The following is a 19,046-nucleotide window of genomic DNA, read 5'->3' as shown; positions in this document are numbered from 1 at the left end:
GAATAATTATAAGGTGCAAATATTTTATTTTTTGCATATTTGGTCTCTATGTTTTATTTGACCGATCAAAGTAAATTAAATTTTCTTGTGAAAATTTTAAGTTAAGTTGATATCTTATAACTCAAATTTGGTTATTAAATTACATGTTAATAAAGTGATTTTTTTTTTTGAGATATGGAGATATTGTTAAATTTCAAAATAAATTGTTTTTCAATTTATGCGAAACATAGTCGGCCCAAAGGAAAACTATTTTTGGGCCAGATTGCAGACATAGTAAGTGACCAAAAAAATGTGTTTATATCTATGCAGAAAATAATCGGCCGAAAGGAAGGTTATTTTTTAGCCAGATTATAAGAACATAATTATGTGGTCTTAAAGCGTGTCAAAACTATGCAGAAATTAATCGCCCAAAGAAAGATTATTTTCTTGCCAGATTGTAGACACATTATATGATATTAAAAATTGTGTTAAATTTATGCGAAAAATGATCGACCCAAAGGAAGGTCATTTTCTGGCCAAATTTTAGCACAATATGTGGTACTAAATATGTGATAATTTGGGATTTATTCATGCATTCAATTGTCGGTTAAAAAAAAAAGCATATTGTTGGCCGGATTTATTATCAATATTTAATAACCATGATATTTTAGAATACCATTTACAAATTATTATTTTTGTTCAAAGACTAAATATCAATGTTGTGCTAGGTATTTTTTATGGGCCCACTACAGCATGCTTATATTTTATGGTTTATTTAATTTAAATATATGCATGGACTATAATTTATTGTGAGTTTTTTGTTCTATTTTGTTATAGCATCTTCTACATCTGTCAATTTGAACAACATTCCAATACTTAATGGCTCAAACTTCAAGAAATGGAAAGAGCATGTTATGATAGTGCTCGGCTGCATGGATTTGGACTATGCGCTAAGGGAAGATCGTCCCACACTTTTGACCAGTTCAGAAACTGCTGATCAAAAGGGTTCTTTGGAAAAGTGGGAGTGATCAAATCGCATGAGTCTGATGATTATGAAACATTCCATTCCAGATACTATAAGGGGTGCAATTCCTGAAGAAAATGATGCCAAAAAGTTCCTTACTCAAATAGCAGATCGTTTCACTGCAAACGAAAAGGTCGAGACAAGTACTATTCTGACTAAACTTGTCTCAATGCAGTATAAAGAGAAAGGGAACATAAGGGAGTACATAATGGAAATGTCAAATCTTGTGACTCGACTAAAAGCATTCAAGTTGGAATTGTCGAAAGATATAGTCGTGCATTTAGTCTTGATCTCTCTGCCTGCACAATTTAATCAATTCAAAATAAGTCATAATACCCAGAAGGAAAAGTGGACTTTGAATGAGCTTATTGCGAAGTGCGTTCAGGAGGAGGAGAGATTGAAACACGATATGATTGAAAGTGCTCACTTGGCATCTAACAATCAAGATAATTGCATCAATAAGAAAAGTAAATGGAGCAATAAGGAAGGAAACTCTGAGACTTCACAGCATATGGAGCAACAGAAACAAGATAAAGTAATCACTTGTTTCTTTTGCAAAATGACTGATGGGCATGTGAAGAAGGATTGTCCCAAATACGCCAATTGGCATGCAAAGAAAGGGTTGCATAAGGAGTCGGTTGCCAACTGATGGTGAAAGATACATCTTATGGAAAATGACTATAAGATTGTTGGTATTTTTTAAAAGTTTTATTTAGGAACTGAGATTTTTTTTTTATTTTTCTGGTGTTTGAATTTGGAAATTACTTTTTGCGCATTTCTTTAAAGATGAAATTTGATTTTAGTTTCATGTTTGGACATCTAGTTTTTCTTTTATCCATGTGGTAATGAAACTTTTCAATTTTTGAAATTCAAATATGTTTGGTATTGGTTCCTTGATTGATTAGCTTGATAAATTGAACATCAATATTTTAAATGACATCTATAGCATGCATGCATGAAATTATGAATTTAAATGCAAATTGTTTTTTGTATGTTTACTTTAGCGGGAGTGAGTAAATTGGAAAGTCAACATTGATAAGAATATATTGATGTTTATGTCTGCATATGTGGTAGTATAAATTTCATCAGGTGGTAATCTCATTCGGGTTTATAGAGAACACCATTTAGATATTGTGTACATCATTGGAATGTCAGACAGATATTTAAGAAACCCGACATTGGATCATTAATCGGGTTATGCGGTACATAAAGTGAACTAAAGATTTTATGCTCACATATCGGAGATCTGACATTTGGATATAGTTGGATATTTGGACTCCGAATAAAGTTACGGAGTTTTATCACCGGTAATGATCATTGGTCTAAGAAAACATTGATGATCGTTTGTGATAATAAAGTCGCTATATTATATTTAAAGAACAACTGAAACTTGTCAAAGTCAAAATATATTAATATGGAGTTTTTAGTTGGAAGGAAATAATTCAGAGTGATTGTGTGTCAATTGAGCATGTTATTGCAAACTCTGTAATTGCGGATGCGGTTGTCATGGATTGGCCACCCAAGATGTTTATGGGCATGTGACACACATTGGTGTTGTCCATATAGTTGATATGCCTGTACAGTGGGAGTTTGTATTCGGTTTGAGCATTGACTCATTTGACATTATTTAAGTTTTTGTACAGACTAAGGTTTATTTGAATTACTCTGAAATAAAGTAATGACTTTCATTGCGGTTTAGCATTTGGTTGAAAGTCAGTTATTGGACTCTTTGAGTCATTAGGAGGACCAGTTGGAAATACATGTTTTATTCTTGGATCACATTTATGTATTTCCATGCTACACATCCATACTTGATTTATGTTATTAATTATGTTAATATTGTGATTATTAATGGGTCTAGTGATTTTAAATGTAGCGATGACTGCTTTGGTTCGATATTGGTATAATTGATAGACCAGATTGTTGAGGAATATTTTGGTTTAGATAACAAGAGCTCAATCCAGTTTTTGCATGTACAATATCCGGATAACTTATGTGGCCCAAGTGGGAGATTGTTGGAATTATTTTGTGGGCTCACATAATTTAATTAATTGTACATGGACAAGTTATTTAATAAATGACCCAATAAAGTGATCTAATTAATTATGAGTTTCCAAATTATTAAATAAATTGGTATGGTCCACCTTATGTGTAGAAACCCTTTTACACACACACACTATATTTTACAATGGGATAGAATAATTCTCAAGCTAGCACAAGGCCTCTATTTATAGGCCAAATGAGAGAAAGGGTCAAAAATTTTATTAATGTCATGTAGTTGTAATAGTATTTTTTGTCTTCTCCAACTTCAATTCTATGACCTTTCTTTCAATGTTATGTTTTACGATTTTAATCTCCGAATTTGACTTTGCTCAAAACAGCAAACATGTAGGACATTGTTTGTAGATGAATTTTGTCATTTGGTTTACCTCATTTGGTTAAATATTTAATTATTTATGATTTTTTAACTATAAGCTGGTCTTAGTAAAAGTAAATATGTCCTCATTTTGATATTTGCACAATTTGATCATCTTAATGAACTTTTTAGGCAATCATGTCTTCTGCAAAGTTGTAGATATTTTCTCAAGTATTCCAAACATGTTTGAATCACCTCCATTTGAATTTTGTAGCTTGAGTTATCATTATTTTACCAACACGTAGAAAACTTGAAAATAAAACATACTTAGTAAGACTATAAACAAACAATACAAAAATAACATAATTTTATAATTTTAATGAAACTTAAAATTTTAAAATACAGGTTTTAACATATAATAAATTATTAATTTAATTTTCATCATATGTCAAAATGATAACAGTGTAAATATGAATCAGGAAATAGTAACAAATAAGCAGTATCGGCAAAATAATAGGTCGAATGCAATTTTTTGAGAAATTTTAAAAAACGCAAAGTTTGGAAATTTCGACATAGATTGTAAGCTTACATCAAAAGATTTCCAAAACATTTTTTGGAATCGAATTCCGAGTTTCTTAGGCAAAGTTATGGATTTTACAATATTCCAAAAATTTTGGCCAAAGTTTAGGTGCTGAGGTGCCAGGAAGGTGGCGACGAGGCGCCGATGCTATGAATTTTCGGCGCTGAGGCCCTTTCTGATGGTGCTAGTGTGCCTGTTCTGTGCAGATTTGGGCTGAAATGGTGCTAAGGCGTTAGTTTAATGTATATTGCCAAATTTTCAACAATTTTTAGCACTTCAATACCGTCAGGATTATGAAACTGGTGGTTATCTCAATCGGATTATGAACCTGGTGAGCTCTTATATCACTTAAATGTCACACCCTGTGTCCAGGGTCGGGAGACCTCCGATGTTGTTTCACAATCACACGATCATAAAACAATAACCCTCGTAGTACAGTGTACAACTGAACCAGTATTTTTCATAAATAATAAACATAGTCTTCACAATTATATGAAATTTAAATACAAAAGGTGCGGAAGCGATTTTCAGTCAATATAAAATAAATTAAAATCAAACTTCGGTAATTATCATTGTAGAGTCCAAAATCAGTACACGTAAAACCCATGTATTTATTTAAATTGTTTCTTATTTAATTAATTTTAAAATGGTTTTTAGCGACGCATGATTTATGAAATTGCATTATTTTGAATTATTACAAGTTTATGTTATGCACGTTAAAATATTTTCTCGAGTTTCATGTTTCAGGCGAATATTCGATGCGGGATCGAGAAAATGAGATCGACGACAATTTAGGCGATTTTAAAATGTGGTATTTTATTTCAAGACAAGAAAGTGGCATTTTAAAATGATTTATTAAGTTTTTAGCATTTTTAAAGCCTAATTTAATTTATTAAGTGATTTTAAGGTTTTAAACTTTTAAGGTTTAACACATGTGTATTTTAATTCAAATTTAGGGATGGTATTATTTTAGTGGGGAATTAGTATTTTATTTAGTATACTAATTGATTATTAGTATTTTAATATCCTAATTAAACCCTTTAATGTCCTCCCCACTAACGCACTAACTAACACACACACACGTTACACTCACACACACATGCACTATATATACACACACACTTGGCCTATGCACACACACATCTCTTGCAGCCTTTCCTTTTCTTTTTGGAGAGAATTGATAGGGTTCTTAGTTCTTTGTCCAGCAATCACCCTCCCCTTCAAATTATTTCAGCAACCACATGTTGATTTCAGCAACAAAATCGTGCCTCAAGTCACCCGGATCGCTTCCCGCACCTGGTCGTTTCGTTATTCGACGTATCGTGAGTTTTAAAGATCAAAGGCATGTATACTCTTTCGTTTTTGCATCGATCTTGTCATAGTAATTATTTTGATGTAGATTGTATGAAAAACATGTGTATATTATGCAAAAGTTTGAGCAAAAAAGTTTGAAACGATTTTGGATCTCAAAAACTGAGTCTGCTGTCTTTTCGAATACTAAGAATTTTTGGTCGATTTTATAGAAACACTTTCAACATATAAAACGTAGTACTTTTTCATACCTTCGATTTGACAGTAAATTCGTAATTTTTTGATAAGAAATGAGAGAGATATGATTTTTATCGTAAAACCGCTTAAGCTATGAAAAGTTGTGCATGATCTTCACGTTTTCTCAAGTTTTGGTTGCAGGCTTCGTTGGGATCTCCTGAATCTTTGCTGCTTTGTTTAGGGCAGCATGTCCAGAGCGTTCCAACGAAGCCCTCAAAGCTTTTTAAGTATGTTCGAAGTTCAAAAATAAAATAGTTATGTTTTTGAGGTATGTGAAATGTCTTGTGACCAAATATGAACTAGTTTGATAGTCGGTGAACGTGGCCGAGGACCTCTCCACCCCGGTAAAGCATGACCGGGTTTAGATCAGGATTGGAAAGCGGTAAAGCATGACCAGAGACCAATCCACCCGGTAAAGCATGACCGGGGATCTCATGTATGTGCTAGTGGACATCCCTGCTAGCCCAGTACTGTGGTTTAGTCTGATCAGGCGCATTTATGTATAGGTCACTTGCTTTGGAACATATCTCTACACAAAATGATTGTGTTTATGCATGTTCAAGTATGTATGATGCAAGTATGTTTATGAAAAGTTTTACGATATGTTGGCACGTCTATGTTTATGTTAGTACGTTCACATTCAAGTATGTATGGTCTACTTTAAAAATGCATGTGGTTTTATTAAATATTATTTGTTATTCTCAGTTTATACATGTTGAGTCTTTAGATCACTAAACTTGATCGATGCATGTGAGTACGAGCATGAGGAGACGAGAGGTGGGGATCAGTGAGCTGGCTCGGATTGTGCAGAGGCTAAACCCGAGGACTACCTACGTTTTAAGAATTTTATGCAAATTTCAACTACTCTGATTGATTTTCACAGGATATCTTTATGATGTTTAAACAAGTGCTTTTGTTGCAAACTTTGGTTGTAATTGTTTTACTTCAAATATTTTAAACGAGTAGATTATCTTTATCGCAATTTGAAAGTTTATTATTTATTTAAGAAAATTTTTATTTTTCCGCAAATTTCAATATAGGCTCCTGTCAAATACAAGACATGCCATACCCCACTCGTCACCGGTATCTAATCCCTCAGCCAGTTCCACATGGGGATGAATCCTAGGGCATTAACCTTTCTGGGAAGCCAGTCACTTTACATAGCCATAAGAGGAAGTTTTTTAGAAGTAGCTTCAATTGATACTTCCTCTTATGTTTATTTCAAAAATACGGTATGTTACAATCATCATCTCGAAAACATCTCATGCTCCACATCCTCGAGTTGATCCTCGTTCGTATTTGGTGAGGGTGAGTAAAGGGTGAGTATTTTAGGAAATACTCAGTAGATGAGGGCCGATCAATCATAATCAATAACAAATATACATATATTTATACTATTCCAAGAATAACATGTCAAAATCAAAGTTGAACAAAACAAATGACACTGAAAGTCATATTATTTTTCATAGTTTACTGATCAGTATCTAATTTTTAATCCTTTAAGGGGCGAGACCATGGTATCGGTTATTATATTCCACCACAACAGGTTCATAAAAAAATCAAATTTCAAATATAAAAAATTCATTTACCATTTCAAATGCAATTCATAACAGCATCTTCAAATAATTTGAAACATGCTTTCAAATATAACGATTATATTGAAACGAAAAGAAGGAAAGAAATCATATATCAATTTGAATAAATATATCATGTCAATCGAATTTTCAAACACATACATATATTTTAAAGCATAAGTCCACTTACAGTTCTTAGATCAAATGTGAAAGTAAACTAGGTGCCGATTGCTTGAAAATAGCATGAATTTGAACATAATCCTTGCTTGAGTTTGGACATTAACTTGAATGAAAATTCTTTGAATATAACAAGAGTTGTGAGACTTTTCGTGTGATTTAACAGAAATGAGAGATGGATATTTATAGGTGCAAATGAATACAGTTATGATGCATTTCTCCCATAATTCACGGCTGATTTTTTGTTGTTTAACTGATCAATGTCCCCCAAAAGTTAAAGCGACTTTAATTTCTCAACTAACAGCTTAAATTCTCAATTACCAGGTCTTGTCGTTGTTGGTCACAAAATAAATGGGCCAAACACTAAAATTTAGATTTCAATAAGATATTTGATGGGTATAAACTCAATTATTTGTTGGATTAATAAAATCATTTGAATTAGCCTAATTCAATTGATTATTTGTTGGGTTAGCACTATTGAGGCCCGAAATATGAATTATGCTTGCGAAAGCCCAAGCCCAAGCCCAAGCCCAAGCCCATTAAACACTCCTAAAAGTTTATAAATAGAGAAACTCTCGTACAATTCAAGGAGAGGCTCTTATCTTTGCTCAAGCTCTTTAGTTTTCAAAGATTTCTTTGAAATGCTTACTGACATAAGCGTCAGAGTGTCTACACGGGGATCCTTCCCGGCACCCCATGATGAGTGTTCGTGACGCAGGTGACGCCCTGCAAAGTTAAGTATATACAGCCTGCGTGAATCTGTTTACCAGCCAGGTGGGCTCATTTACCATCCACGTAGGGAAGTTTACCAACCAATCGGATCATACATCTCCAGTATACATGACTAATTTATTTTAGCTGCATCCGCTTGGCGTCGTCAGTGGAAAACCAGTCACTTCATCACTCGAGTATGCAAACTCGTTTACACACCTCTCGCAACGTTAGGGGTGAGGGACACCCGCCTCTTAATCTTCCGCAGTCAGAGATACTCATCACCCATGAAGCACCGAAAGCCATGATGGAAGAGACAACCACTTGGGCAGTAGCTGAAGCAATGGCCCAGATATTCACGCACCTTCCACACACTAATGTTGGTGAGACAACCCCCGACGACAATTCGTCTTGCCATGACCCCTGCAAGATGACAAGGCACAAGGATGAAACAAGCAAGGAAGATGAATCAGATGGTCGTACACATCGCCCTCCTTCACGGAGAGAAAGTATATCGCTCCCCACTTACGCACAAGGATCTCGCACTTTGAATGGACAAGACAACCGATTGGCCATTTTTTCTGCTTGGCGTAGCCCTTTTGCCACTGCCAGGGTCGCCTGAAGAATGCAGATTGACCATCACCACCATTTTCACTGCCAGGAACAAGAAGATTTTCATAGTGCTGCCTCCAAACCCAACTAGAATAAACATCGATGATCCACCGCCCCTTCAAAGTAACAAAAACAATCATCCCCCTTCCAACAGTGAACGACTCGTCTCCATATCTACCATGTCGCCAGAAATACGCCACATCAACAGATGAAATCGAGCAATTCTGTCGTCTCCCTCATTTCGCCAGACACCAATTCAAAACCCAAACAACGGAATAAAAAAAAACACAGAGGAGAAGCCATCTTGTTTCGTTCAAACCATGAAAGAAGGGAAAAATGAATATCAAAATTACAGTAGAACAAGTATGAAAAGTCATAATACAAGACACAATATCAAAGAGACGAAAAAGACAATGCAAACTTGAAAAGTCACAAAACAATACAAAAAGTAACAAAGAGATGGAAAAGGCAATGCATACTCATGTCTGCAATTTCGGTCCACTCATAGTTCATTTTGCAATTCTTTGTCTTTTTTATATTTCACGTCTACTCATATCTATAAGTAAATTGTTGGAAACATATCTTTCCATCTCAAAGCAAAGGAAATAAAATCATTCCAAAAAATTATGAATATATGTATCATAAAGAAATATCGATTTGACTACAAAAAGGGAAATAAAATCATTCCCCAAAACCTGCATAAAAATCTCGATCTTTGATTGATTGATTTCCATATGTAATTTATACTCTCGATCACCACCATTTATCTCACGTTGCTCGAGAGTGAGGGGCCTATGATGAGTATAAGCCCAATTATTTGTAGAGTTAATAAAATCAATTGAATTAGCCTAATTCAATTGATTATCTGTCGGATTAGCACTATTGATGCCCGAAATATGGATTATGCTTGCGAAAGCCCCAGCCCATTAGACACTCTTAAAAGTATATAAATAGAGGAACTTCCGCACAATTCAAGGGGAGGCTCTCATTTTTGCTCAAGCTCTTTAGTTTTCAGAGATTTCTTTGAACTGCTTACTGACTTAAGTGTCAGTAGTGTCTACGCCGAGAACCGTCTCGGTGCTCATGACGAGTGTTCTTGACGCAAGTGACGTCCCACAAAGTTAAGTCTATACTGTCAACATGGATCTGTTTACCAGTCAGGTGGGCTCGTTTACCAGCCATGTGGGCCAGTTTACCAACTGGTTGGATCTTGCGTCCCCGGTCTGCAGGACTCATTTATTTTAGTTGCATCGATATTTATTGTTAATTATCCAAGTACATATTATATATAATTGTATGATACAATGTAGTGAAAATAGCATGCAAAGATGTATAAAAGTGACCCAAACAAAATACATTTTATATATCTCCAAATATTGTTTGGCTTTCTTGTTAGAATAATTAATGTAAGAAACTCAATGCATATGTATTTAAAACATACGGTATGTTGGGATGGGAATGACTGGACCAAGATTGGGACCGAAAAGTGCACTTTGTTCAGGATAAAGAAATAAAAAACTATCAAAGAATTCCTATTAATTGGGAAATACATAATAATAATATTAGAAGTGAACAAACATGATCTCCACATCAGAAATCTCTTATAAAGTTTGTGTTGCCTTCTCTGATGCAGTTCAAATTGTGAACTACCTGCATAAGTCAAAAACATTAAATGCCAATTTTCTCATCTCTTTTTTCCTAAAAATAAAATCCAAGACACGCTGGTGACATACCAGTTCCATTTTGCACCTTTTATTTGGATCCCTTTTCAGACAGTCTTCCGCCACTCGAACCATCCAAAATAGTTGGTGCACATCGTGGGAGTCGACAATCCTTTTATCAATCAAGTCCGGATAGTTTTTTGTTTCAAGAAGTGGTTTTGCCTGCATTCAACATACTAATTAATATATATCACCACTTTGGTGTAATCTCTCCAAGAGATTGACATTTTACCCAACCAACAAGACTTTTTCCTTCTGGTATTGCATCAGTTGTCTTTAGTCCAGTTATAAGCTGCAGTAGCACCATTCCAAAAGAGTAGACATCAGTCTTTGTTGACATTTTCCCACTTTCTGCATACTCAGGAGCCACGTAGCCCAGAGTTCCCACCACACCACTATCAGAGGACTGAAATGTATCACCTTGTTGTGCCTTTGCTAGCCCGAAATCTCCCAACTGTTGAAAAATATTAAAAATACATTATTTTTAAAATTCCTTCAACACTAAAAGATTGCATTATCTAGCTATAGATTTTATTCTTCAACCTGTTTGTTGAATGTATGGTGTTTTAAGAACTCAATAAATATTAAGTAAAATCTCACCAGTGCTTCATGGTCATGTGTAATGAGAATATTGCTTGGTCTCATGTCCCTGTGGACAATATTATGTGCATGCAGATATTCCAAACCTTTTGCTGCTCCCACAGCTATTTTTATTCTCTGCTCCCAATCCAGAGTACGATAGCTTTCATCTGCAGTATTTTAAAAAAAAACTTTAAATAAGCATTCCGTAATACATTATTATGAGCAGTATTTGCATGAAGTAGTTACCGCTATTCGACAAGCATTTTTCCAGTGAACCATTGCAAACATATTCATACACAAGTAGCCTGTGGCTTTCTTCGGAACAAGAACCGAGTAACATGACTAGATTTTCATGTCTGGCTTGGCTAAGCACGTGGACTTCAGACTTGAACTCTTTTTCTCCCTGAAGACTGGCAGCTTTGTGCTGCTTGACGGCTATCTTGTTCCCGTCTTTCAGTATTCCTTGAAAAACAAAACCAAATCCACCTTCTGATAGGTAATTCTCTGGAGAAAACGCATCAGTAGCTTCGTAAAGCTCAGCATAAGTAAAGTCTCTCTGCAAACCAATCTTAGGCCGTCTATTCTTGCAGGATGAACATACGGAATTCTCAAACTCCTCTTCCATTTGGCTACTTTCAATCCCCTCACCTCCCCGGTCTATACAGAATGCTTCTCCCAAATTTGAAATTTTCTGGAGTTGGTTTTCAGCTGGTTTTGGAGACTTGTTATGCCCACGAAAAGATGAATCTTCATGGTGAGATGTTGCTTGAAGGGGTATTTGGGAATCTTGTTTTGTCTCCATGAAACTAGAAGTAGAAGCTATCTTTTGATAACAACAATATGATAATTCGTTGCTTCGGATAAATGGGAAAGATTCTGTGGTAAATTTAAAAAATTACAATAAATTCAATCTGCTTTTTGTTAGTATAGTATCCAATCCAAATCCATTAAAGGCCGATCGACTTACCCTGAGGGGAAGGATGCAGCTCTTCCCACGAATAAGATGGTATCATTTCATCATAAGAAACGTGTCGCTCATCGATAGGACCTCTAAGTTGTACCACAGTGTTGTTACTTTTCATACTCGATATCCCACAAGACAGCCGGTCCATAAAGTATTGCTTGTCTTTTTTCATCTCCCTAGTGTTGTCAGATCAAAATACATATGTTCGAAAACGAAAATCTCCTATTGAATAAGATTCAATGATATATGCAAAATTAAAAATAGACCTGTCGAGAATAACCCATGTTGCCCCCAACTTCTTTATGGCCCGTATAGCAGCCACCTTCCGTGATGGTCCAGCTTCCACTTCTACTCTCACTTTAACCTGATATTTTGATCTTATTTCTTTTTCTCTTTTAATTTTCCGGCTGTGTAATGTATGATATGGTTAGTTTACCTTCTTCTCTAATTCGTATAGATTCTGAAGCTGCACGATCCCAACGTTCTTTCGATATTCATCTTTTTTCCTTCTAAGCTCGTCCTCGGTGGATTTTCGGGTTGATCCTAATACCTTATCTGGATCTTCTTTACACTTGTATCCCACTTCAGAAATTCAACCACAACAATCAATCAATATATGCAAGAAACACGTTTTGATTTTTGTAACACTGGTTACATATTCTTATTGAGAACCGATAAAGTTAGATCATTGATGGATGATATAAATCTTCGTAATATGAATGTCAGTGTTTTTAAGGAATACTCACAAAATCTCGCAGCTGCAATATTCAGAGGAGGAGAATGAGGATTAATGTGGCGAAGAAGTCCGAGAAGAATGAGTTCATCTCCATGGTTCATTGACAAATCAATCAACAACCATTTGATCCCACTCCAACTTACGTCTATGCATGTCTGTAACACCACCAATTTTTGCTTCTGCTCACTTCCCTTGGACATAATATCTTCTTTCAAATAGATATATTGATTGTCTTTAAAATATTTCTAGGTACTGTCAGAACATGAATTTGATTTAGTTTAAGTCCAACATCGATCTTACTGAAATAAGTGATTTCTAACAAACAATTCAATTATCACAATAGAACAAAATTCATTGGCTTGCAATGCCGCACGGAAAAAACAAAAAATTAAACAAGCAAACCTGTCATAGCTAGAGAAGAACTGGGATCCAAATGATCAAGTGTATATTCAAGAGTGACAGCCACAAGTGATAAATTCAATGCATATAATTATTGAATTGTAGATCAAAACTATGTACCTTATTTTGTTGGTTAATGAAGTATCAATGAATCCTTCTTGTTGGGCTGACAAAGATGGCTAAGAAAACTAGATCGAGATTCTTTTGATCAGTTTAATAATAGACAATAATGTTGGATCTCGGTTTTCTCGTGCCCAAACGCAGCGGAAGTTTTAAAATTTTTATTTTATTTTGACAATCAAAATATATTTGTTTTAGACACTCATATGGTTTTATGATTAAACATTCATAGGTTGTTGAAATTTTATACCTTTGGTGAACAATTCACACGGCTCCAACTATTCCGAAGTTAGCGAAGATAGCTCTTGATGAATTCCCTAGACATACTTCCCACAATATTTAATTTATATTTAATAAACTAAATCCATTATAAATTCAACATTTGAATTTATTATTTAAATTATAAATTCAACTCATTTGAATTTTATCACATCCAAAATTTAATATTTAATAAACTCAACTTTTGAGTTTAATAAATTAAATTATCAAAATTTATAAATTATCCCTTGAATTTATTCTCTCCAAATTTCAACTTCTTGAATTTACTATCTCATAAATTCAACTCCTTGAATTTATTTTCTCAAAATTTAGTTATCATAAATTCAACTCCTTTGAATTTACTATATCATAATATAAATCCAACTACTTGAATTTATTCTCTCAACGGGAACAAACGATCAAGTGCTTGTGTGACTCTCAATGGTTCAGGGATACAACTAGCCGTGGGTTCACAACTCTTTGTGATTCAGAATAACATTTATTCTTATTCGGGCTTACCCTAGTTAGCCCCATTCTTTTCATCAACACCTTGATCAAGAATGTCAGAACTCATTTCTGATTGCACCCATCGGATCATGGTAAGAGCGTCTAGTAGCATCGCCCCATGATCCCCTAGGTATCATTGATAGTGCCTGCAAGAACCAGTTGATTATGATTAACGTACAGTACAGTCCCTTCATCTCATATATCTCGATCGAATCTGCAACCATTGGTTCATCGAGAGTTGCATATTAATTCGATAACTATAAGATAACTATAATAGTGGCATCGCATGTACTGTTGGAGAACTTCTTCTCTAACTTACATCTCATACTCTAGCCAGAGATTCCATGCACTGTAATTTCATCAGATCACATAGGATATCCACACCCGCAGGTGAGCGGTGAATCCCCGACTACAATGCACTGGCTCCTATATGTGTCGCAACTGTACCCAACCTCGCCACCTGATGACTCTCCTGGAGCCGGTAAACGAGTCAAAGCACAGCCCTAGCATATAGAGCCTCAGTGTTGTCCCGGATCGTAAGGATTAATGGTGTACAATCATAACCACAGACTTATCCTCTCGATGAATGATAACCACTTGGAAAGTCCGAGGGAGGGTTGTTCGGTATAATCATCATATGACTACCCATCTGCATGTTTGGATATCTCTTATGCCCTTACCAAGAAACGCAGTACACAACGTCACAGATGCTAGTTTCAAGCTCAAGCGACCTTTATCCCTGTTTTAGGCGGCTGAATCGACTAGGAACGAATTTAGAATATGCAGTGTTTACAAATGAGTTTCAACATCGAATTACGATTCATTTGTATTAAAGCATAATCAAGGACTTTATCTATGCTGCTTGCATGAGTATACAGATAAAGTATAACGAAACCATTAGAAAGGTAAATTATATTAAAATAAAGATTGTTTATTACACTTGAGTCAATAAATTCCACAACCAACAGTTGGCTTAGAGGACATCTACTCTAACAAATAATACATGCATGATTCCAGCTCTTTCTTTATTCAATCAACAATTACAATAAGAGTCGCATTGTTTCAATTAATCTACATCTAAAATAATAAAAATATAATGTTCATCTTAAATTTAATTAAATGGACATAATGTTTTGCCTTCAATCACACATACATGATATTCTATCATTAAGGTACAAGATCAATGGTCTAGGGAATGGGACTAATATGTATGTTTAAGCAGACGATCGAATTAAATAATAATTTCAAATTAAGTTATCTTCATCGATGATGTAGCTAGCTTTAATTGAGTCAAACATCTTTCAAATAATATCTTAAATAAATAAGTTTTGAGTGTGAATTACATATATATGGGTAACATAACACAAAATAACAATTACATGAATAAGCTATATAACGATATATATGGTAGTGTAATCGTCGTCTATAAATATTTCATTATAGAAAATGGGGTGGATGAATTAAATCTTGAGAAATGGCAACATCAAAATACATCCAAATAAAATTCCATGTACCAAATTAAATTGTAAAACTATGCCATATCGGTTAATTTAAATTTAAGAAATTCAATGTATATTTTTCATGTTGGTATATATTATAATAATTATAATTATCAGATCTAGTTGTTGAAAAATAAAGTCCACCCGCCCCCCACTCATCCCATCTCCTCCAAGTTCAACCAAGCAAAATGGCCGCCAGTATCTCGGCGTCCGCCGTGACAGCAGCTGCTGCTCTACCCAGAAAAAGGTTCGATGCTGATCTCTCTTCTTCCACCTCATTCTTCTTCAGCAATAACCGGGCCGGGCATGCGATGGCTTCAACAAAGTACTCCGATAAAAGAAGTAGACGGATGTCTTGCAATTGCCTTTTCGGTCTCGGAGTACCTGAGCTTGTTGTTATTGCGGGCGTTACCGCGCTTGTTTTCGGGCCTAAGCAGTTACCCGAAGTGGGCCGCAGTCTGGGCAAGACTATCAAGAGTTTCCAAAAGGTATGCTTTTTTTATTGACTAGAAAAATTAAAGTGGGAATTTTAGGTGAAGTCAATATCATGGACCAAAATAAATGCATTTCACCCAGTCTTTTACTTGAATTTCTACCTCAGATTTTCTGTTTGTGAATGAATTAGGAGTGTTCTTGAAGCAGTATTTAATATTTGGGTTGTATTATTTAGTCTTGAAAGTTGTTTAACTGATTTATTTTTTAATGTTTCTTTTTTCTTTTTCTCTCGGTCATTGCATTTTACCCTATTTTCAAGAACGAATAAAAATAATAAAAACTCTACTCATAATGACAGTATTTTCTTGATGGGAAAAATTCAAAAGGAAAGAGCTGCAACTAAAAATCAGCTTAGCTTTTAACATTGAATTGTAGACTCTGCATAACAAGATGTCTTGAACCTTGTCGGCTCAAGAGCGCTAATTTTTTTTAAAGATATACAGAAGGACTACTAGTGTAGGAGATGCCTCAGTTATGTACCATGTGATCATGTCAATTCACGGTGATGGGTACTTGATTCGGATAATTTGACACTAGTTAATCTTATCGTCTCTCCCTGGATTTTCTATGAAGTATTCTGAGTTTGTAATTTAATAATGCTGCCCATTAATCCTTTTATGCATATCCTTATCAGTTGTGCTTTATAATTTACCTTTACATTCGCTCTCTACTTCAGTCCAAAATGACTTACATTTAACTTTAACATGTGCTGGAAGCTACCACACGATGCTAAGGTGACAAAAAAATCAAGTGGGTATCCAAATGTGTGTGTGTTTATTTTCCTCACAAATTAGAAATTCTGTAATTGCATGCAAGTTACTAAAAGATATTAAAGAAGTTTGTCTACATCCCAATTAAATGTGCTATTTTTGTACCAAAAAGAAAAAGTAAATCGCATTAGCTGCAAGACCGAGAGGTAGATTCATGTAGAAGATACCAACAGGCTCGGACTTACACGAACCCTCATTGTCCACTGCTGTCTAATGAAGATTCGTCTTTATTACCCCTACACCTAATGATCTAAACCAAGTGCGTTTTTGGATCGTGCTGTTTAATGTGGTTCTCATGTTGGTCCACATGATCTAACATTAGTCAATGTAGGAGCCGAAAAAGACCTGTTGATTTGTAAACTTCTTGATTTTGTCTCACGCGTAATCATGTTTCCAGTCTCAAGTGCTTCCTGATTTATGTACCTCAATTGCTTCTTAAAGACATGAGTTAGCATAACAATGGACCAGCAAGGAAGAAACTGAAAACGTTAGTTTTCAAATGTAAGGACTTGGAAGTTAATATTTTTATACATAAAAAGAAAGAATATATTTGAGCATATAAAATTTGTAATATCGGAGAGGGGTGGATGGACCATCCAGCTGCCAACCCTATGATCCCGCTTTGGAAGCGTTATATCTTGATAATTAAAACAAAAAGGATAGTTTTGCATTCTAGCTTCCCCCTAGTTATTCTCGTGTTTCTATATTTGTATATACACATTGAATGGCATTAACTTGAGTACTTGACACACTTGTAGGCGGCAAAAGAATTTGAAACAGAACTGAAAAAGGACGGCGAGTCGTCTGTAGAGCAACCTACTGAGGAAGCTACGACTGCCAGTGAAGAAGAAAAGGAGAAGAAAGGCGCTCAAATTTAGAGCCTAAAAAAATAGTTCTTAAAGTTTATGTAGTTTGAAAGCTGAAACTTCTTATTCAATCATGTTTTGGGTTTGATGTTGAACTCTGGTGCGGAACTTTACTCCCACTTTCTATTTTGCTTTCTTTCATGTGCCGATATATTTTTTTTTTTAAATCTTTGGACGTGGTTTGGATCTTCTACTGCACGAAATGTGATGTTTAACTTTAGATACTGAAGTCATAATATAATTTATATGTCTACTAATCTCATTTGTAATTGAGTTTTTAGAGTTCTACATTTTTCAAGGATAAAGTAGAACCAAAAACCATTTATCTTAGCTATACGAAAAAATATTTAAATATTTATTCATCCGAACATCGCAATTTTCGAGAATACACGTTTTTTTTTTGTTTTCTGTATTGGTATGGTATATTTTTGTGAGAATACGAAGTGTTTTTTCTTTTTCTTTATTGGTATGGTAGATTGTGTTCTTTTAGGTTCTAAAATCGTCCTGTTTTAAGTTAGTGTTGGTTGAAATTTTGGATTAGTAAAAAAAAAACCTTTGTTTTCATATTAGATTGTGTTGAAAAATAATATTTAAATATGTGTATTTGAATATTGAATGTTGAATATTTGAATGTTGAAAATTAGGTAAAATTAGGTGTTGAATATTGAAATTTGTGTGTGATGATGAAGGTAATGATGTAATTTATTTTTGGATTATTTGTAAAAATTTCTTATAAATAGATCTCTCATTTGTGAAAAAAACCACAATTGAGTTGAGAGAAAAATATTATAAAGTGTGTAGTGTGATAATTTTGAGTGTTTGAGATTTTTACTTTTTACCGTAAATTTTTACTTTTTCACAACACGTTATCAGCACGAAGCTCTAAAAGTCTTCTATATTTTTCCAAGCTCCAAAACAGAAGAAAAAGGTAACAAAAGTAATAATATTTATTTTATTATTTATTTATTTATTGTTTATATATTTACTATATAATATAATGTTATTATAAATAATAAAAATAAATTTTTCAAAAAACTTGTTATAAATCCTGGGAGGATGTTAAGACGAGATCCCACACTCTCGATAAGGGATACGACAAGTATAAAAGTCTATAAGGTTTTTTTAAAAAATATCTTATGACATTTCATTATAATATTGTGATATGATATACATAATTATTTAAAACATTACTAATATTATATACACCATATTATTACCATAAAATTATACAAATACATACATTTATTTTCTTGTACACCAACGGTCATAAACGGTAACAAAACGGCTAGTTTTTGCCCTATAAATATGATCTCACAAACACATTCAATCACTCCAACTTTCTCTTCTTCTCTAAAATTATTCTTCATCAAATTTTTGAAGAAAAAAGAAGATGGCTTTCACAAAGTTATTTTTAATTATTTTGGTTATAATACTCACGAATCTTGTACTTATCGGAGAATATCCTCCTCATGTGTTTTCTTTATTTTTACGAATGCTTGTATTTGTTGTTTATCCATTACTTTGTATTGCAATATTCATTAACTAATAAAATGCATCATAATTTTTTT

At 34.2% G+C, this 19,046-nt stretch overlaps 2 protein-coding genes across 2 annotated transcripts; one reads left to right on the top strand and one right to left on the bottom strand.

Annotated features, from left to right (window-relative positions):
• Positions 1-9,966: 9,966 nt before the first annotated feature.
• Positions 9,967-12,783, bottom strand: LOC140986029 (probable serine/threonine-protein kinase PBL7). The gene is made up of 9 exons (XM_073453977.1): positions 12,575-12,783; positions 12,265-12,410; positions 12,095-12,192; positions 11,832-12,004; positions 11,111-11,740; positions 10,883-11,031; positions 10,515-10,736; positions 10,295-10,444; positions 9,967-10,211 (listed from the first exon to the last, which is right to left on the bottom strand). Exons 1-9 carry the CDS (start codon positions 12,762-12,764, stop codon positions 10,152-10,154), a joined length of 1,818 nt encoding a protein of 605 aa, XP_073310078.1. The 5' UTR covers positions 12,765-12,783; the 3' UTR covers positions 9,967-10,151.
• Positions 12,784-15,467: 2,684 nt separating this feature from the next.
• LOC140986962 (sec-independent protein translocase protein TATA, chloroplastic) lies at positions 15,468-17,698 on the top strand. Its single transcript, XM_073455384.1, has 2 exons — positions 15,468-15,835; positions 17,371-17,698. The coding sequence occupies exons 1-2, from the start codon at positions 15,536-15,538 to the stop codon at positions 17,488-17,490; spliced, it is 420 nt and encodes a 139-aa protein (XP_073311485.1). The 5' UTR covers positions 15,468-15,535; the 3' UTR covers positions 17,491-17,698.
• The last annotated feature ends 1,348 nt before the right edge of the window (positions 17,699-19,046 follow it).

Source organism: Primulina huaijiensis, chromosome 10, assembly GCF_012295235.1.
Source record: "Primulina huaijiensis isolate GDHJ02 chromosome 10, ASM1229523v2, whole genome shotgun sequence".
In the NCBI taxonomy this organism is placed as follows: Eukaryota; Viridiplantae; Streptophyta; class Magnoliopsida; order Lamiales; family Gesneriaceae; genus Primulina; species Primulina huaijiensis.
The sequence above is the reverse complement of the archived record's forward strand: the minus strand, read 5'-3'. Positions and strand labels throughout refer to the sequence as shown.